This window comes from Macrotis lagotis, chromosome 2, assembly GCF_037893015.1.
Source record: "Macrotis lagotis isolate mMagLag1 chromosome 2, bilby.v1.9.chrom.fasta, whole genome shotgun sequence".
NCBI lineage: Eukaryota > Metazoa > Chordata > Mammalia > Peramelemorphia > Peramelidae > Macrotis > Macrotis lagotis.
In genome coordinates this window covers 133224477-133245783 of record NC_133659.1, presented here as the reverse complement: position 1 = coordinate 133245783, position 21307 = coordinate 133224477, and the positions used below count along the sequence as shown (strand labels likewise).

The window sequence follows — 21307 nt, the reverse complement described above, 5'->3', positions numbered from 1 at the left end:
GAGAAGCCCGTGAGCTCCCCGCATTGGGCGGTGTGTGGCCTGCTCGAGACCTTGTGTTGCAAGCCGTGCCACCCCGCCCCGAAGGTCACGTTTCGCTTCTGCGTTGCTGGGTGGATTTTCAGGGGCAGGGGCCGTAGCTGGGGGGGTCGGCAGCCCGCCCCGGGCCGCCCTTCGCACACAAAGGCCCGGACCAGCCTTTTCCTTTGCCGCTCACAGTGGTCAGGATGTTTGGCCAGGAGGCCGGGGTGGGCCGGCCCAGCGGCAGCGTCCTCCTCCGGGGGAGGGCCACCCGCCGCGCCTCTTTCCCCCGCGCCCGGCCAGCAGTCTCTTGGGGCGGGGCGTGCGCGGTGGGGCCTAAGCAGCGGGGGCGGGGCGTGCGCGGCGGGGCAGGGCTTGCGGGGTGTGCGTGTGCATTGGGGGCGGGGCGTGTGCATTGGGGGCGGGGCGTGTGCGGCGGGGCGTGGCCTGCGTGTTGGGGCGTGGCCTGCGCGTTGGGGCGGGGCGTGCGCGGCGGCTCCGGCTCGCAGTCCCCGCTGGCTCGTCATGGCGGCTGACAGGCGGCCCTATGAGCTGGTGGTCTTCGGGGCCTCGGGCTTCACCGGGCAGTTCGTGGCCCTGGAGGTGGCCCGGCAGCGGCCGAGCCCGGAGCCGCGAGGCCCCGCGCTGCGCTGGGCCGTGGCGGGCCGCAGCCGCGTGAAGCTGACGGAGGTGCTGGAGAAGGTGGCCGAGAAGCTGGGTAAGGCGGGCGCCCGGCGGGGCGGGGGGCGAGGCGGCCGGCGGAGCACCGGAGCACCGGCCGCCCGTCGCCGCGCTTCCAGAGGCCCCATCCCTTCTGAAGCTTTGTGCCCTTGCCTCGGTTTCCCGCCTTGTCCTTGCCTGCACTGGTTAATTGACTAATTCCCGGAGCCTGCCCCTGCTGGAGCGTGGGGGCGTGGCAGGGTGGGCGTGAAAGGAGCCCGGATGAGCGGCCCTCGGGCCGCCGCGATGCCCGCAGAGACGCGGCTCCCGGGGCCCGTAGGAAACACTGAAAAAGAAAGGGCTTCGTTCAAATTTTATCCACGGAAAAATGAAGTCGGGCAGAAGATAGAAAGTTTAGCTTTTCCTTCCCCAAATGTTACCTTTCCAAAACAACCTTCTGATGACTTTCCTGTCCGCAGATTCTTTTTTTTAGGGGTTTTTTTTTTGCAAGGCAATGGGGTTCAGTGGCTTGCCCAAGGCCACACAGCTAGGGAATTATTAAGGGTCTGAGGCCGGATTTGAACCCAGGTACTCCTGACTCCAGGGACAGTGCTCTGTCACCTAGCTGCCCCTTATTTTTATTTTTCATTATTTTTTTAGTTTTTTTTTGCCAGGCTGGGTCATTATTAAGTGTCTGAGGCCAGAATTGAACTCGGGTCTCCAAGACTCCAGACCCAGTATTTAATCCCCTTGGTCACTTAGTGGTTCCTTTGTGGGGAAACAGGAATAAGATTCTGCTGTTGAAACAATGTGAATCTGGATTCTAGAATCTACATGAAAAATAAGAGGAGGCAAAGAATTGGAAGTTGAGAGAATGCCAACAAGTGGGGAAAATGGCGGATAAAACCTTTCTGAAGAGCAGTGTGCGGGCTCACGACCTTTTACCTAGTTTTATGGGATCCCCAGGTCAAAGGTCACAAGCGAATTCTTCTCAACAGAGATTGTATCTTTTCCTGTTTCAGCAATGCAATAATATTTGCCCCGTTTCTTCATAATTGGTCCAATATTTGAATTTTAATGCTCTTGATTATTTGAAAATTTGTAGGGCACTAGGGTTCTTCAAGTTCTACAACATTCTGAAAATGGCAAGATTTAGGGGGTCTGGAATTGGATGAAAAAATAATTTTATTTCTAATACAATTTATTTCCTTTATAATTTTGTGTAGTTTATTTTATGCATTTACAATCATTCTGAGGATTCTAGAGTTCACCAAACTGTCAAAATGTTCCATGACAAAAAAGAATCAACCCTATCTTAACATTGTGACTTACGTATCTCTGATTATTACAGAATTTGTATGATTTTTTTTTTAAAAAAATTTATTTCTTTTTCCAATTATATGCGATGACAGTTTTTATCAATCCCTTTTTTTTTTGCAAGGGTTTGAGGTTTTACAATTTTTCTCTCTCCCTCCCTTCCCTCCCCCCCTCCCCCTGACAGAAGTCAATCTGATATAGACAATTATCTCTTAAGGAATAAATGGATTTTGCTTGTGTAAGAAGTTATCAATTGTTTGTAGATCCTGTTTGTTGAGTTTTTATTGTTTGGAAATATATAATTTGAGGTTAAAATAAGATCTTGGTTGAAATTAATCTAGTGTCTCTTTTTTTTTATTTAAGGCAAAGGGGTGAAGGGACTTGCCAAAGATCACTTAGCTAAGCAGTTTTTCTTTTTAGGTTTTGGTTGTTGTTGCTTTTTTTTTTTTTGCTAAGCAGTGGGGTTAAGTGGCTTGCCCAAGGCCACACAACTACATAATTATTAAGTGTCTGAGACTGGATTTGAATTTAGGTACTCCTGACTCCGGGGCCAGGGCTACACTACACTTAGTGTATATGCTAAGACACCTAGCCACCCCTATAGCTAAGCAATTAAGTGTCTGAGGCAGGATTTGAACTCAGATCTCCTGACTCTACTGCACCACCTAGCTGCCCTAGCTATCTAATCTCATAATTTTATATGTGGTAATACTAGGTTGTGGATTTTCCCCCTTTTCCTAGTTATTATTTTATTTTTTTTTTGGTTTTGTATGGCAGTGGGGTTAAGTGACTTGCCCAAGGTCACACAGATAACTAAGTATTAAGTGTCAGGAGGCTGGATTTTTCTTAGATCCTCCTTAATTCAGAAGAGGTACTGGTGCAGTATTCTCTGCACCACCTAGCTGACCCACTAAGTTACTTTTAATAAATTAGAAATTCTCCCAGTATGTTGCTGAGCTGAGACTTTAGTTGCCTTAAATTTGACTTTCATCTTCATTGTCTTCTCCATTCTTTTTATCTTTTTTGGTGATCTTGAATTGTGTTCAGTTTTTTTAGTTATTGATGGCAGAGTAGATTGGAAAACTTGATTTAATTTTTGTTGTATATTCTCTCTGTGCCCCAGGCAACTCTCTTAAAATAAATTGCAGGGCAGATGCTGCTTTTCTAATTGCTAGAGGGAATTCCCTCTCTAAAAATTCTGCAAACCAATAAAACTTCAACTTTGGCCCAACTCACTACCCATTACTCTTCTCTTAGAAAGAGCTCCCTTGCAAAATTTAAGGTTATAAACTACCTTTGTACATACTAGTGATTTTTAAAAAATTAATGGCAAGGGGCGGCTAGGTGGCACAGTGGAGAGAGCACCGGCCCTGGAGTCAGGAGTACCTGAGTTCAAATCCGGCCTTAGACACTTAATAATTACCTAGCTGTGTAGCTTTGGGCAAGCCACTTAACTCCGTTGCCTTGCAAAAATCTAAAAAAAAATTGCATTATGTATTTATCCTTTAATCCTTTTTTAACCTTAATATTTTTTCCATTTACATGTAGAAATAGTTTTAAAAATTCATTTTTGTAAAATTTTCTCCTTTCTCCCCTTTCCCCATGACAGAAAGGAATCTTATATAGGTCATACATGTACAATCATGTTAAACATTTCCATGTCATTCATGTTGTGAAAGAAGAATCTGAACAAAAGAGGGAACTCACAGGGAAGAAAAAACAAAAACATTTTTAAAAGTGAAAATAGTGTGCTTTGATCTGATTCAGTCTCCAGTTCTCTCTCTAAATGTGGATGGCATTTTTCCATCATAGTTCTTTTAGAATTGTCTCAGATCACTACTGCTCAGAAGAGCTAAGTCTGTTATAGTTGATCATCTGACAGTGTTGCTGTTACTGTGTATAATGTTCTGGTTATGTTCACTTCACTCAGCAGCAGTTCATGTGTAAGGCTTTCCAGGTTTTTCTGATATCTGCCTGCTCATGATTTCATGCCAAACAATAGTATTCCATGACATTCACATAATACAACTTGTTCAGCCATTTTCCACTTGTTGGCATTCCCTCAATTTCCAATTCTTTGCCTCCTTTTATTTTTTTTAAACAATTATTAATGTGAACATTGTTTCTCTAAATATTTAAAATCTAGACTGTGAAGATAGAGACCTTAAGTCTTATTTTTTGGAGAAAGAGGTTATTAAAATCATCTTTGAGGGTTAAGGGTAAAACAAAAGCTTTACATGTTTTAAGAGGTGGAGAGTGTGAGTCCTGAGTCCTTTTAGCCAAAGTAGCCTGCTAAACTCTTCCTGGATTCTCTTTTCTGCCTAAGCTCAACCCACACCTGCTTTATTGTCATATTTCTTAAGATCTTTGAAGGCTCTGTCTTTCTTCTCAGATGCCATCTCTGTGTACCTTCACAGAATTAGTGTGAAGTTGTTTTCCTTGTTTACTTATTGCAAACTCCCCGAAGATAAGATTTTTATCTTGTATCCCAGTTGCCTCACATAGTGCCTTGAAAATAGAAGGTGCTTAGTAAATATTTTTTGGTTTAGATTGTTTATCTTAGTTAATAGCTTTAAAAGATTCAGAGGATCTAATGTTGTACGAGGTATCTTTTATAATTTTCTTTACATTTCTAGAAAGACCAACACTCCCTGCTGAAGTTGGTATAATAATCTGTGATGTCATTAATCCAGCTTCTCTTGATGAAATGGCCAAACAAGCAGCTGTTGTTCTCAATTGTGTAGGCCCTGTAAGTAATCTGCACTTCTGTTTATTGAAACAAACAGGCATTCTTTTCTAGCAAAATTGCTACTTTGTATTCTAAAGGAATTTAAGGTAGGTCCTTAACTCTGTACACTCAGCGGAAGGCTGGAAGAAAAGGGAAGATGTTCCCAAGATGCTTTTCACTGTTCTCTCTATAGTATTGGTACAAACTATTTAACTCCATGTGAGACCAAGATTACAGGCTTAATTTTCATATTCTGAAGCATTTTCAGGACTGTATGTTAATTTTAAGCCTGACCATCCCTTTTCTTACAAAGTCCAAATCATTGGTCATAAGGGGGATGAAGTGAGAATGTGGATAGCACACTGCACAAGAGCCTGAGCTCTATGGATGGTATTTCATTAGTGCTTTACTAGAAGACAGCATTAGATCATGATTGTATTATAGTCCTGTTAACCAGAAATGTTTCTTTTCCTCTTAACAATTTCTAATTTTAGGCAGGATTGAGAGCATTTACTTCATTTTAACTGCTGAAAAATAAAATTTATGTATTTTTTTATTTCCTTAGTATCGATTTTATGGAGAACCTGTGGTCAAAGCATGTATTGAAAATGGAGCTAGCTGTATTGACATCTCTGGGGAACCACAGGTATATAAAAAGATTTAAAATAAGATACAATTAGACTAATTTATGAATGTTCAATATTTTTTATTTTAGTTTATATGAATCAAGAAGCATTTATTAAAACTTCTTAAGTTCTAGGCACTCTGCTAAGCTACAAATAAAAAGAATTCACATTCAAATGGGTGAAAACAACACATGAAATGAAGCTGAAAAGTGAGTGGGTAAGGGAGAGTGGAGAAATCTAGTGAGTCCTGAGCAGAGTTGGGAGAGAAAGAGTGATGAGGATGACTGACCCTAGATACTTCCTTCATTTGGAGGATTCTGTAGGAACTCAGCAGGTGTGATCCCAGTCTCAGTTGTGAGGATAGAGAGAATCTTCCAAGTTAAGAATGCTGCTTGGAGGGGCAGCAAGGTGGCACAATGGATAGAGCACTGGCCCTGGAGTCAGGAGTCCCTGAGTTCAAATCCAGCCTCAGACACTTAATTACCCAGCTGTGTGTCCTTGGGCAACCCACTTAACCCCATTGCCTTGCAAAAACTAAAAAAAAAAAAAAAAAAGAAGAAGAAAAAGCTGCTTGGATCTGGTAGGAAAAACTGGAGAATTCAGGAGGGGGAATGGAAAGAGGAATGAAAATGTGGGGGGGGGGCGCTAGGTGGCATAGTGGATAAAGCACTGGCCTTGGAGTCAGGAGTACCTGGGTTCAAATGCAGTCTCAGACACTTAATAATCACCTAGCTGTGTGGCCTTGGGCAAGCCACTTAACCCCAGAAAATGTGAGGGAAAGGGACCTTTAATTTCAACAATCCAATCAATCTCTCATTTAATCCCTTTCTAAACAGTGGCCTGACTCAACACCATTTTTACAAGAGGATTTATAGTTTTTTTTGAAAACAGTTGACAGTTAAGTGAACAGGTGTTTAGAAAGAAGCACAACCAGATCAACATTTTTCTTATTTTTATGGGCAACACTGTTACTATCTCTAAATCTTCCTCTCCCCTGAAAAAGAGAAAAATACAGTAATTGTAAGAAATAAGCTTATCAAACAAGACATAGCTATACATTTGCCATGACCAAAAGTATGTCTCATTTCACATATTGAGTCTGTTATTCTTAAGTCAGTTGGTAGGTAGCATTCTTTAATTATTGGCTTGAGTAGTACTTAGCCATTGCTTTGATCAGAGTCCTTCATAGTTTTTTCTTTACAATGCTGTTGCTGTATACAATCAGCTTACTCTGATTTGCATCAGTTCATATAAACCTTCCCAAATTTTTCTGAAAACATTTTTTTTGGTCATTTCTTAAGGTACAATATAATATTTTATTGCATTTTTAGACCATAAATTTTTTTTTTTTAGCCATTCTCCAATTGCTCAGCACCCCTTTTCAGGTCTTTGGTATAACAAATAGTTTAAAGGCTATGTCTTATCTAGATGACTGCACAGACAACTAATAAAAGAAGCACTCATACTTTCAGACAAAATAAGGAACAAGTATTGTGTGAATATAAAGCTCTAAAAGAGTTGTTCCTAAAGCTGAAAATGCCTAGGACCTGTGCAGATAACTTTAAGAAAATGAGAGCTAATCCATAAAACTGTTCATTTTTCTCAACAGAAGTTAATTTCCACTACTGATACTTTGTTATTAAAGTTTCATTTTAAAATAGTTCCCTTATCTATAATTACTTTGCACAGCTAGCATTTTATGTTGAATATTATATTTATGTATTTTCTGTATTTTTCAGTTTCTGGAAGAAATGTATTGGAAGTATAATGAAAGAGCTGCAGAGAAAGGGGTATATATCATTGGAAGCAGTGGTTTTGATTCCATTCCAGCTGATATGGGAGTGTTATATACCAGAAATAAATTGAAAGGTAATTATTGATAAACAGTAATTTATTTAAGTAGCATAAAAGTTTAATATGTGTGATTAGTTTGATGAAAAATATTGATATATTTTGTTCAGATACAGGTGTAATGATGAATTAGTAAATTTCATTTTGTGAGACTTGAAAATTGTTTTTAATAATGAGGCAGAATCCTTTGCATAGTTTACTTACGATCAAAAATGTAAAATTTTCTAATTCTTTTTTTTTAGGTTTTTGCAAGGCAAATGGGGTTAAGTGGCTTGCCCAAGGCCACACAGCTAGGTGATTATTAAGTGTCTGAGACCAGATTTGAACCCAGGTACTCCTGACTCCAAGGCCGGTGCTTTATCCACTATGCCGCCTAGCTGCCCCAAATTTTCTAAATTTTGAAGCTTATGGAGAACTTTTTTTTTAAAGGAGGGAAAGAATTGAATATCTGTGGAAAAATGCAAAGAAAAAAAAGACAATTTTACCCCTAAACTTTCATAATTTAGATTCAGGAGGCACAAGTGCATTGAGGACCAGCCTTGGAGTCGGGAAAATACCTCTGACTGACACATAGTAGTTGTTAACCAAAGTCACAGTTAGTTATGTTTCAGACAGTGAAGCTGTAAGATACAAATAAATTGCTTATCTGCATTAGTGGGGAGGGTGTTCCTACTCCCTGAGAATTTCCTGTGCCATTGAAGTCACAGGTCTGGACAAAAGAAATCCAAGGTTAATTTTATTTTCCACAAGAATCTTATTGATCTCCACAGTTTAATTAGTATTTCCTTCCAAATTTCCAGGCATCTTATCTAAAAATGAAGCCAATGAGGATCTTTTTTTTTTTTTTAAGGTTTTTTACAAGGCAAATGGGGTTAAGTGGCTTGCCCAAGGCCACACAGCTAGGTGATTATTAAGTGTCTGAGACCGGATTTGAACCCAGGTACTCCTGACTCCAGGGCCGGTGCTTTATCCATTATGCCACCTAGTCCCCCCCCCCCTTTTTTTAAACATAGGGTTGTTTATATTTATTTTATACATGTTGATTGGACAACAGTTAAATAATGCTGATGTGACAGAAGTATACCAAGAACAATGGAAAGGTAAATTTACTGGAAGGTGAATCAGGGTCCCTGGAGAGTGCATTGGTATCGTGTTGTGAATTTGGGAGAGTCCGGGTGATACTCACCATTTAATGACTCTTGGACTAAAAAGTTAGTATATGTGCACTTTGTTTTCCACTTAACCTAGGAATAATTTTAAAATTTCTTGCAGAAGCTTTTTACATACAGATATGTTTGGTAGTGTTAAGTAGTATTTGGAAATGAATTCTTCAATTGTTAATATTTATAGATTCTGAGTTACAGGATATACAAGCATTTGAACATAACTAGCCTTCTAGCATCTTCAGCTCTGTAGACCTGAACTTGCTCTGAAAGTTAAATAGGTGGATTATAACTGACATTTGTATTGCCATTTCAAATTTTTAAAGCACATTACAGATATATGTATTTTACAGAGGTGATGCAGAATGGTGTATGTAGAGTGTTAGACTTGGAATCGAGAAGACCTTTATTCAAATCTCATTTCTGACTCTTAATAGCTGTGGGACCAAGGGGAATTTGCTCAACCTTGTTTAGTCTCAGTTTCTTAATCTGCAAAGTCAGAAAATAATTCCTTTAGGAATTGTTATTAGGGTTGTTGAGAAGCTTAAATAAGATGATTTATGTAAAGGTCTTTGCAAATGTTAGTCACTGTTATAAATAAGGAAACTGAGACTTTGGGAGGCTAAATGATCTGCCATGATCACTCACATAGTTAAAAGTGGAAATTGAATACAAGTTTTCCTAACTTCAAGTTCACCACTATCTACTGTCTCATGTTAATGACACTGTGACTTGAGAACTGAAGGTCCAGTCATGGTTTACATGTGTTATTAAATAGATTATGAATGCCAAAAATATGACTTGTCATTCTTAATAACAATTTAAACTTCTATAGTTCAATTTTTTTAAAAAAAAGTATTTTTGGCTCCTTTGTTGTCATTTGGCCAAGGAGACGCAGGTTGCTACTCTATCTATACCCTTAGATTTGTGTTTATTCTTCTCTGCTTTTAGACTGTCGGTGATCTGTACTGTCTTGATGTAACAGTAGTAATATTTTTGTGTAATGTGTTTAATTTTTCAAGGTCTTTTTTTTTCTGATCACAGCTCTTATAACAATTTTATGAGATAAGTTGGGTTTTTTCATTTTGTAAATAGTAAGGAGTTTAAGGACATGTTAATATCCCTACCCCACATACAAGTAGAAAAGCATTTGAAGTGGCCCACAAAATTGAACAGCATAAAATTGGGCAAGTACAGCAAATTGAAACCATCAGAGAAACTAAGTTGTATTAATAAAATGCAGTTAAGACTGAATTTGTCTCCTACAATTTTTGGCACTTAATGCAGTTTTTTCAGAGAATTAAAGTAACATGGTCTGTATATGTTGTTTTTTTATCTAACTTAATCCTAATAGAGTTTGGGGTATGGTGGTTCATGGACAGCACATATCTAGTAGGTTGCCTCTTAAATAGCCAAGTGTCTCAAATGCCCTTGTGCAAGTGTTAAATTTGTAGTCAATAGGGGTTGAATTTTTGAATGTCTTAAGGTGCTGCCTCTTTTGCTGTTTAAAAAGTGATCTGTGTTTGAGGTGGAATTTTTACTTGGTTGTGAAAGTGTAGGCTCCTGACTTAATGTTGAGGTATGCCTCAATAAAAAGGACAAGCTCATTTTTATGGACACAGGCCAAGGTGGGTCCTGCAGATAGGATTGATTCTTTCCTCTAAAAAGGAGTGTCTGAGACTTGACAGTTCTCTGTCATAGATCATGGAAGAGAATTTTTTTGTCCTAAAAAAAGTTAAAGCAGCAAACGATCTCAGATTGTAGTCTGTAGAACTAAATATCCCCCATTCCTCTCCCTTCCCTCTCCCCCTCCCCCTCCCCCACCCTCTCATGGTTAAATGATGGGATTTTTAGTATTGATATTTAAACCATGGAGAAACCAGTATTTTATCCTTATGTGATTTATGCTGAACTTCTTTATAACAATAAACCCATTCCTTACCAGATGCTAATGATAGCATCAGCATCATCAGGGAAAAATGTTTTCCATTCTCATGTATTTAATTGGCTATTTGACTGAGACTAGAGTCCAGTACTTCTGATTCTCAGCCCCAGTATCCAGACTGTTCATTTTTTAAGAAGACCATGACATCAGGGAAGGTGATGCCATGTCATGCACATGAATTGGATTTCAGTGAGGGGAGGCTGTGCTAAGTCACTAGCCTCGCTTTCTCCTCCAGAGCCATCTGGGTCCATTGACCAGATATGAATTAGGACAATGGGAGATGATCCTGGATGGAAAGAAGCAATCATGGTAAAGTACTTTGCCCAAGGTCACACAATCTACTAAATGTCTGAAGCCAGATTTGAATTCAGGTTTTCTTGACTTCAGGCACTCTACTCATTGTGACATCCAGCTGCCCTTGACTGTTGATAATAAAATTGGATCAAGGGTAAGAGGAGTAAGTGCAGAAACTGTATTTCTTGTCAGTTCTATTTTATTTTTATGATGCTTTCCTGTTTTCCTCACTTTTAAGGTACTCTGACTGCTGTTGAAAGTTTCCTGACAATAAATTCAGGACCTAAGGTTAGTGTTGTGAGCTTTGAAAAATTACTCAAAGTATCCAGTGAAATAAGGTGGCCTGGCTGGACCTTCTGGACTTGCAGAAAACAGTGGCTTGATTTTTATTGTGGCCTGAGTGGATTTATTGACCCGGCCCCCTGGTTAAACATAGAAATGTTTTGGTAATCTTAGTTTCTATAGGTTTTCTCTTTGTAGAGTCAGCCTCAAGCCCTCAAATCTTTTTCTTTCTTGTTTAAAAAAAATTTCCGGAGGCCAAACTATTCCATATAGGTTCAGATTTTGTTTTCTGGTCTGTTATCTCAAATGAGGAGGGCTTAAATTCCAGCAATTATCTCTGACTTCCACCATAGTCTGGCTAATCCTTAAACACACTACTCATTGAGATGAGACCAGAATAGTTAGTTGTTGACTGGGATGGCTGTAAGTAAAATTATGACATAAATAAAGTTTATCTTTAGACTTTCTGAACTCCAATATTATTTATACCTAATTATGATTCAGTACAATGTCAGTTTAAAGTTGATTATATATCTTGTATGTTAGATTAACTTTGTTGTCAGATTGATGTGATTTCTTGCTTTATTTGATTACCAGACTGTACCTTAGAGGGCGATGTGACTGTCAAGTAATCTTTTTAACTTATAACTTAAGCAAGTAAATAGAATGTTCTTTGAGAAGTATGAAAAATCAGAAGTGGGGGGGTATGTATATGGTCTGAGCAATCTCTACATTTGAAGTAGGTTTAAGCAATAGGGTCTACTTTACAGGAAGCAATGTGATATGGTGATAAAGAGATGGTGTGGTACAGGGTTGCTGAAAAGAACATGAATAGTAGGGGTCAGGGATGAGATGTGTTGTTCTATGGCAGAGAATATAACAGCAAATATATTGAAATTAGGCAATTGTGGTAGAAGCCAATCTTTTATGAAAGTCTCTCTTTGCTACTCTATTGAATAACTGATAATATCTATTTGGGGGGTGCATTTTGTTTTTTGTAAGGCAGTGGGGTTAAGTGGCTTGCCCATGGTCACACAGCTAGGTAATTTTAAGTGTCTGAGGTCGGATTTGAACTCAGATCCTCCTGACTTCAGGGCCACCTAGCTGCACCCTGATACTATCTAAAACAACTTAATTTCAAGTTAAATAATGCATAATAAGATAAAAGTATTGTATATGAATATGTAGAATTTTCCATTTCTGAAATATTTTGTCATTTGAAAAATTTCATCAGGGATTGTGTATTCATGATGGCACTTGGAAGTCAGCTGTTTATGGTTTTGGTGACCAGCAACGTTTGAGAACCCTGCGAAAACAATCACATTTGAAACCTGTTCCAGTTGTTGGTGCAAAATTGAAAAGAAGGTATGTAATCCCAAGATCTATTGATAAGACATCTCCTGTTTTATATATTGCTCATTTGAATATTACTCATTATAATTTATGAAGAAATAAATTGCAGTATATTAATTAGAGCAACTATACAATGTATGGGAACTGTGATGAGTATATCAATTAAAGCAAAAAGATAAAAAAAAAGAAACTTTAAGCTATGATTAAATTCACCCTAAAAAGGTATCTTCTGATATTTAGAGTCTGGGAATGAAAGTAAATTTTTAATAATTTTTATTACCTAATGTTGTTTAAATGTGAATTAAAATTTTTACGTGAGAATTCAGTTGTCTTTATATTGTGCTACTCTTGTCTATTCTAATGTGTCTCATTGATAGCTTTTTTGTTGTGCAGAAAATGTAATCTTGAAGTATGAAGTCTGTTTCTGCAAACTAACACTTTTAGATTTTGCCTATTAAAATGTGTGTTATTTAAATCAAAATTTATATTCTTTCAAAGGCTATTGACTAAAAGAAATTATGGCATAGATCTTTAGTACCCACAGTGTACAGAGTATTCTTTATTCACTCCAGAACTTCTCTTCATGGAGAAAGGATGAGGAGAACCAAGCTGACTTCTGAAACACCAGAAGTCATCATTGCCATTTAGTCACCACATTTTTCCCTGATTTTTTTTCCCCTTAAGATGTTTTCTAGGGGCGGCTAGGTGGCGCAATGGATAAAGCACCGGCCCTGGAGTCAGGAGTACCTGGGTTCAAATCCGGTCTCAGACACTTAATAATCACCTAGCTGTGTGGCCTTGGGCAAGCCACTTAACCCCATTTGCCTTGCAAAAAAAAAAAACAAACCAAAAAAAGATGTTTTCTAAACTGTCACTGTGCTATGAGCAAGGAGGGAAGCCCTCATTTTGGTTTTCTCTTTCAGATGGCCTATTTCTTACTGTAATGAACTGTGTGAATATTCTTTTCCATTCATGGGAGCTGATGCCTCTGTTGTGAAAAGGACACAGCGGTACTTGTATGAAAACTTGGAGGAAACACCAGTATGTTTATATGATTGAAGTTTTTCATTGAATGAGAACTCTCTAGTATATTTTCCCTAATTACTTTTTCTATATAGAAATCTTGTGTTTTTAAAGCAACAAAAGAGCTAAACAATGCTCATTTCATTATTTGAGTGTAAACCAGAATCTTTTAAGTAGGTAGGACTAGATGGTTCCCAGGAATCTATTTTGATTTTGTTACTGTTGTTAAATCTTAGCTGTATGACTTTTGAGTTTATACACCAGTGTGCCTGACTGCTTGTTCATTAATATGATATGCTTTTACTCTTCTGCTTGAGAATTGTCCCGTGCCTGGCTGCAAATGGATGCCCCCAGTTGGAACTAGGAACAGATTCATAGAAACAGTGTTCTTCAGGGTGGTGGTGTCTACGGGTCTGCAATGTCATGGGTTAAATGAGTTTTCCTGGGCTATCCTTGGAACTTAAGGGCATTTATAGCATGATTTCTACTGACTCCCCCCCCCCCCTTCATATGTAAGAACTAAGTGAATCAGGGCCTAATCTTTGTGCTAATTAGCATAACCAGGATGTACAAGATCACCCCACAGCTTGGTGCTTTCTACCTAGGTCCAGTATGCTGCTTATGTGACAGTCAGAAGCCTCGCTTCTGTTATCAAGCTGATGTTTGCAGGACTATTCTTTTTACTCTTTGTGAAGTTTAGCATTGGAAGACAACTTCTGGTCAAAGTAAGTGTGATTGTCAGTGTTTAAATCTTAAAGGAAGAATTTGTCCACTTGTTTTCTTAAAATTGACTGCGGTTATTTTTTCTTTAGTTTCCATGGTTGTTCTCCTTTGGATACTTCTCAAGCAAAGGACCAACGCAGAAACAGGTAATAATTTTCTGTTTAATAAAGCATTTTCTCAAAATTGTTTTAGATAATCAAACTTAATATTAACAAGTATAATAATCCTTTGTTTTTTTTCCAAACATTTGTAAGCTGTCCCTTCCACAGCCATTTAAATTTAAACCTGCATCTTCAATATGTATTGAACCTTCACTTTTTGTTTGTTTTAAAAAACATCTTTCATCTTTGGTTTTGCATACTAAGAATACACGTAAGCTTTTTATTTTAATTGTACTGTGTCCCTAGATCTTTGATATTTGAGTTATTGGAGGCAGCTAGATGGTGCAACAGATAGTGCTGGCCTCCAGGAAGACTCATCTTCCTGAGTTCCGATCTGACTTCAGACATTTATGGAGCTGTGTAACCCTAGTCAAGTCACTTAATCTTTTCTGATTTTTTTTCTTTTTACTGATCTGTAAAATGAGAAAGAAATGGCAAAACTACTTCTGTATCTTTGTCTGGAAAACCCTGAATAAGTCTGAATAAGAGTTGGACACAATTGAAAAATGGATGAATAATAAGATTTAGAAAAATTATTTTTGACTTTTCTCTTCCCTTTGCTCCTCAAAACCTAATCAATTATTAAGACCAAGGCCTGTTTGGTTTCCTTACCCTTACCAGGCCATTTCAGGTTCATGCCCGGCCTGTTGTATTAATGTTCCAACTTGGGGGCTTTTAACCTGTTTTTGTGTCATGGACTCCTGTGCCAGTCAGGAGAAATCTGTGCTTTCTCATAATTTTTTTTAGATGCATAAAATAAAATACATAGGATTACAAAGGAAATCATATATTTTGAACTAGTCATCAAAATATTGCCTTAAACCCTCACAGATTTAATACCATCAGGTTAAGAACCCCTGTTTTAAGTGGTGTCCCTTTGTTCATTCTACACACCCCTGTCAAATTAATCTTACTGAATCTTCCTTTTGATTATGTGACTTTCACACTCAAAACCTCTAGTGACTTTATTATCATGAGGATAAAATCCAGTAGCCATCCATCATGCACATAAAGCCTTCCCATCTTCCCACAGCCTTCTTTCCAATTATCTCACATGCTTGTTCTACACAAAGCCTTCAAGTTGAACAGTGTCACTTTCTCCTCCAAAGCCATCTGGGTCCAATGTCCAGATATGGATCAGGATGACTGGAGATGACCCTATATGCGAGGCAACCAGGGTTAAGTGACTTGCCCATGGTCACAAAGCTACTGAGTGTCTGATGCTGAATTTGAACTCAAGTCTTCCTGATTCCAGTGCCGGTACTCTACCTACTGCTCACCTAGCTGTTCTATACACATGGTGTGTGTACATGGAAGGCTATATATGTTTTATCTCCTCTACTAGTTGGAAAGCACTAAGGCTCATATTTTCTTTGAATCTTACAGTCTTTCTATACATCTGCCCAGTGTACACTAGGTGCTTGATACATGGTTGTTGAATGTCAGTTTTTTAGAGGTGCATGACATTTTCTTAACAAAAGAAGGGGCAGGAGAGACAAGTTAACTGTGTAGAACTGAAAAAAAATAATGAGACTATTAATGGGATGAGTGGACTTTTAGGTGGCTTTAATTTTTCTGAAATAAGATTTGATGCACTAATAAGGAATTTTTATTTGGGTTATCATTTTGAAATATCAAAGAAGTTCGAATTTTTTTTCTTAGCCAAAGGATTTATATGAATTTTCAATCTTAATTTTCATATTCTGAAAATGAAAATTTTATGAGAGGAAATTATAAAGTAAATTTCTCTTAATTTTGTCTTTTGTAGATGGATGATGCTTCATTTATATTTACATTTTTTGGTCAAGGATATAGCCAGGACCATACTACAAAACATAACAAACCTAATATGAAAATTTGCACCCAAGTGAAAGGACCAGGTAGGTTTATGTGATTTACATGCATTGAGTATTTTTTCTTGTGGATTTGAGGTGTGTACTTTTTGCAGTCATTTTAGAAGTTGATTCCTTTCAGCTCAAAAATCCATGATTCAACTAATTTGACTACTTCCTTTACTTATCCAAATCCCATCCTCTCCCCACCATCATAGAGATGTGAATACTTTTGGCCATATTTTGACCAATTCATTCCTTAGGAAGAGGCCAATCTTTTGATGATCAGTCTCTCCAGATTTAACTAGGTTGGTCCCCAGATAACAGACATCTGGTTTGTTGATAGATTTGTATTCAAGACTTTTTTCATTTTTATACTCCCTGCTTGAGTTTGTATTCTGCTTTCATTGCTTATGAAAATCCAGGATCACCTTCCCAATGAGGCATTGGATTTAAGTGGAAAAGTTAAATCACATTAAAAATGTATTTGTGGGCGGCTAGGTGGCATAGTGGATAAAGCACTGGCCCTGGAGTCAGGAGTACCTGGGTTCAAATCCGGTCCCTTAGGCAAGCCACTTAACCTCATTTGCCTTGCACAAAATACCTAAAAAAAAATGTATTTGCTAGGGCTAGCTAGGTGGTGCAGTGGATAGAGTACTGGCCCTGGAGTCAGGAGTCCCTGAGTTCAAATCCAGCCTCAGACACTTAATAACTACCTAGCTGTGTGGCCTTGGGCAAGCCACTTAACCCCATTGCCTTGCCAAAAAAAAAAACCCCTAAAAAAAGTATTTGCTCAAATTATATAAATCAAGTTAAAATGAGGTGTGCTGAGAGAATAAATACACTTAAATAACAGCATATATCACATTGAAATCAATTATTTATCTGTATTAATTTCAATATGGGAAAAGTTGGGACTAAAATTAGCACTTTCATTTAAAAAGGGATGACTTTTAAATATTAGCAGTAGTCTGAACACACACACACACACATATGTAGAGAGAGAGATAACTATAGAATAACTATAGAGAACACAATTGCATTTGTAAAACATGTAAACTTTTATTGTAAGGGAGCAATATCAGTCAAGTCAAATTTCTTTAACTAGGCATCATTTTCAGATAATTTTCTAAGGTAGATTGTTTTATAGTCAAATTATATGACAAGTGATCACTGACTACATCCTGTTAAACCTTAGATACTTTTTTTTTAATTTAAGGAGGAAATGACGGAGGAAAGCAGACCTATGATTTCATATGTGTGGGAGTGATCCCTAATTGTTTATCTTGTTGCAAGGTTAATAATCTTAATAATTAAGTTTTTGGAAGTGGAATATAGAAAAGCAGATAGCTTTTCAGGTCTTGCCTCTCCATATCCCAGAACTTTAAAGGCTCATCAGTTGCTGAATTGCATCAATCCTTGAGGGAGTTTCCACACACCTATGAAATAAATCATAAGTAATTTTCTTCCCAAATCCCCAAAAGAAAAAAATCAAAAGTCTAGGTTAATGGGTTTCATAAGTAGTTTAAGATTTAAAAGTTCCTTATGTAAAGCAACAAAAAATTTGCTTTGGATATATGATCTTGAATAAGCAGTCTTTTAATCTTTTAATTTTTTTTCTTTCCTTAAAATATTTTCTGTAGAGGCTGGTTATGTGGCTACACCCATAGCAATGGTTCAGGCAGCTGTAACTCTTTTAAAGGACACCACCGAGCTTCCCAAGGGGTGAGTGGGTTTTCTTACACTTAAAATTAGCCCATCTACACTAAAGCTGTTACACTTTGGTCTTTTTTTGATAGTTCTCATTATTTCCAATTTTACTGGTTCAAAGATAGAGGGATATTCATATTATCAATAGGTTGTTTCTGTTAACTACTGCTTTTAAAAAAAGAGTAGGTGGGGCAGCTAGGTAGTACAGTGGATAGAACACTGGCCCGGGAGTCAGGAGTACCTGGGTTCAAATCCAGCCTTAGACATTTAATAATTACCTAGCTGTGTGGGCTTGGGCGAGCCACTTAACCCCATTGTCTTGCAAAAAAAACCTAAAAAAAAAAAGTATGTGAAGGGGGGAATTACTAAAAGATTAGAAAGGTAGACCAGGTCCTAAAGAACTTTAAATATCAAATAGAGACATTTCATTTTTGATCCTAGAAGCAAATAAAGAACTAGTAGAATCAAGTAGGAGAAAAATCTAAGCCTGGATAAAATTGGTAATGATCATAATTTAACCTGAGGAATCAAAGATATATGTAGAGAGTTTCAAGACAGTCCAATCAGAAGCAAGATTTTAATTGAGTTAGTTTACTCTGTATTTGGAGGGGAGGGGGAAGCAGAAATTGTTGTGGGGGCCTCTGCCCTAGAGTGAAAGTCCCAAACCTTGTGGGTACTTTACTGGTCCTGATGAGGAGAAGCCTGGTAGCAGGGCAGGCGGCAGCAACTCTCCTTCAGTATAACGTTCATTTGAATAATTCTGAGTGTGAAAATGTTATAATTATAAGAAAAAAAGTTGTATACTTCTGAGTTTTAAGAATTGTGATTTCTTCTGTAATTTAACCTACATGTTTGTTGGAAGCAATCTGCAAGATAATTGTACAGCATGTTAAAGGGATCAGGACTTAGAGACTGTCATAATGTTCTAATTTATCTTGTTTTCCAGAGGTGGTGTCTTTACACCTGGAGCTGCTTTCTCCAAAACCAGGCTGATTGAAAGACTCAACCAAAATGGCATTGAATTTAGTGTCGTTAGCAGCTCTGAAGTCTAAAAATTAGAAATATTTACAAAATTGATAAAATTGCATGAATTAACAGCTTCCTCATTTGATACTTGAAATTCTTAAGTTAATTTCATGTGACCAGGGTAAAAAGGCTTTCATAACAAGCAGTTTGTGCTAGGCATTCATGCACTAAGTTGCTTTCACTGTATGAGACAGGGATCTAAAAAGTGCTTCACATAATTTCCTTTAGAGAGATGTGAAGTGGTTGGTCAGATGGGAGGAGAGAGCTCTGAAACATGAAGAGCACCTTCCCAGTGGGTTTCCTGGTGCTTTATGTGCTTTTGCTAGCACGAGCTTGATTCTTACTACCCTCTAACTGGCTTTGGTTATTAATGAGATGAAGAATATAAGTACAAGTCTCATTGAAATGATTGCTTATATTTATTGGCCTGCCTCATATTTACTCAGTGATTCTTTTTTCTTCTGGCAGTTATTGTAAAGGCTATACTTGGGGATGCTGATTAAGATTTTTTTTCTTTATTTTCAGTACCCAAAGTAAATTTTTTCCTCACGAAAGATATGATGGGTTCTTTAAAGCACAAACATGTCATATAGTTTTACAGATTGTTCTAAAAGTAAGAAAGATCTTTGTGTCTGTGATGTTTGACCTTGGGAAAGGCACCTCTCTGATACACAACTTATTTAATTGAAGGATGGGCCAACTTTTTCAAAGTCTGTTCCTGTTTGTGCTTCTCTGTTAAACCCAAACACTTATCATGCTAATTCAGAGTTAAAATCTGAGTACACTTAAAATAGTAAAACCTTTTAAAATATCCTTGGTCTGGTCACTGGAAATAGCTTTTGCTTTTATGAGTTTCTTTAGCTAATTATTAAATACATAAATAAATTATTGGTTTAAATGACAGCATATCATTAAAAAATTTAGGGTTTCAAGCCATTTATTATTTGTCCTCTGTACCTATAGGTTTCATTTTCAAACAGAATTTTTTTGATCAATAACTAATTCATTCATCCACTCTTATAAAATATAAGTATTAAATCAGCATTAATAATATCCAAGCTAATCAAAGTGAATCTTAAATGTTTTATGGGAAGCTGGAGCCTCGATATTTGGTGTGCACTAAATTCTCTCTCTTCTTCTTAACTATAAGAGCAACATCATTTTTCAGTTTCCACAGACTGGCTTCAAGTAGTTCATTTATGTCCTTTAAGAGATGTGACTGTCTTTGTGTAAAAGGACGTAACATTTGATCATCCTCCTGAAAAATAAATGAACCAAATTGAGTAAGAGTAGACTTACTGAATGTCTTTTTTTTGGGGGGGGGTAATGTAATACCTTAGGAGGCTTTGTCACACAGAGCTCATTTTAGGACCATATTCTGTATCTTGTTTCTCCTGTTACCTACAGAAGTTATTTTCACATTTTGAATAGGCAGAAGTTTAGTGACTGATGCCTTCCAGGATGCCACTAAATATATTGGAAAGAAAATCCATTTATTCATAGAAAATCTAAGTAGCAGGTTACTTACAGGAGGCCGATAATGTCTTAGCTTGAGAAACTGTCCTCTCAGTGTGTTCATACTTTGATAGAAACTCTTGAGAGCTTTGGCAAAGTCAGCATCATAGCTAGTCCGAGGAGTGTACATGTGGGGAGTGTTTCTGAATGATGCTGACTGTGTGGATATCCTGGATACATTGGGTGGTTTATGATCTGAAAGAGAGGGGGGGTGTTGTGTTTTCATGGTTACTCAATCCAATCCAATATATAGGCATGTCTACCTAAAATAATTGTAGAAAAAGGAAAAATGAACTTTTGCCAACCTGTTAGGTGAAAAATTTCAATAATATTGAAGAATTACTCTGTAAAGTAGTAAATGGACTGTCCTTCCATGACTTTTAGTTAAACAAAAGCCATTCTAATTGGAAACCTGTAATTAATATTTTAACATAATCAAAGTTTAAGTGCATTACTGACCTTGTTTGGTACCACATCCCTTTAGTGAATCCTTGAGAAGCACATTCTCTTCTCTTAGGGCTCTGTTAATGTTTCTGAGCAGTTCTATTTCTTGTTCTAATTTCAGTAACTTCAAATAAAGTTCTGCCATTTGGTTTGATGTAACCTGTAAAGTAATTCCAGCATGTGATAATTTATTTCTTAAATCGTCTAGCTATCTTTTCTAGAGATTATTTCAGCATAATATAAAAAAAAGTCATTTTGAAGAAGTAGGGGCAAATGGAAGTCCCACTGATTAAGTTAAAAAAACAACAATATATAACTGAAAATGGGTGTAATCCTTTTCTATTTAATATATGGTCATTTGAATGTACTTACCTGGTTGGCCTCCTGAATTGATATTGTTTTCATATTGTCTACTAAAATGTTGCCTTCCCATGTGATAAGGTCTTTCTGAGTACAGTTTAATTCAGCACAGCCTTCTGTAGTAGGACACAATTATAAAAAAGAGTGCCACACAATTATAAAAAAGTTTCCTTTCTTAGCTCAATAGAATGGACTACTACTGATCCTATGCTTAAAAACATTCTGGATTAGGAGCAAGGAATTGGCTATAGATTAAGTCCTATGTATTTCTTTTAC

At 37.6% G+C, this 21307-nt stretch overlaps 2 protein-coding genes across 2 annotated transcripts in view; one reads left to right on the top strand and one right to left on the bottom strand.

Annotated features, from left to right (window-relative positions):
* Positions 1-505: 505 nt before the first annotated feature.
* Positions 506-20001, top strand: SCCPDH (saccharopine dehydrogenase (putative)). Its single transcript, XM_074222842.1, has 12 exons — positions 506-736; positions 4632-4744; positions 5289-5369; positions 7089-7218; positions 10841-10890; positions 12119-12249; positions 13161-13278; positions 13866-13985; positions 14073-14129; positions 15913-16024; positions 17620-17701; positions 18633-20001. The coding sequence occupies exons 1-12, from the start codon at positions 544-546 to the stop codon at positions 18736-18738; spliced, it is 1293 nt and encodes a 430-aa protein (XP_074078943.1). The 5' UTR covers positions 506-543; the 3' UTR covers positions 18739-20001.
* A 108-nt stretch (positions 20002-20109) lies between these two features.
* LOC141513221 (kinesin-like protein KIF28) overlaps positions 20110-21307 on the bottom strand; it is a 58916-nt gene continuing 57718 nt past the window's right edge. Inside the window, 4 exon segments of the mRNA XM_074222843.1 lie at positions 20110-20126; positions 20129-20422; positions 20687-20831; positions 21044-21147. Coding sequence (XP_074078944.1) covers positions 20110-20126; positions 20129-20422; positions 20687-20831; positions 21044-21147 — 560 coding nt within the window.

Excerpts from the sequence above, each read along its gene's own strand:
- SCCPDH (XM_074222842.1), top strand. The coding sequence starts at position 544 with ATGGCGGCTGACAGGCGGCCCTATGAGCTGGTGGTCTTCGGGGCCTCG. Across the intron at positions 12,250-13,160 it reads GGTGCAAAATTGAAAAGAAG|ATGGCCTATTTCTTACTGTA; the intron begins GTATGTAATCCC and ends TTTCTCTTTCAG. Across the intron at positions 13,279-13,865 it reads AAAACTTGGAGGAAACACCA|GTCCAGTATGCTGCTTATGT; the intron begins GTATGTTTATAT and ends CTTTCTACCTAG.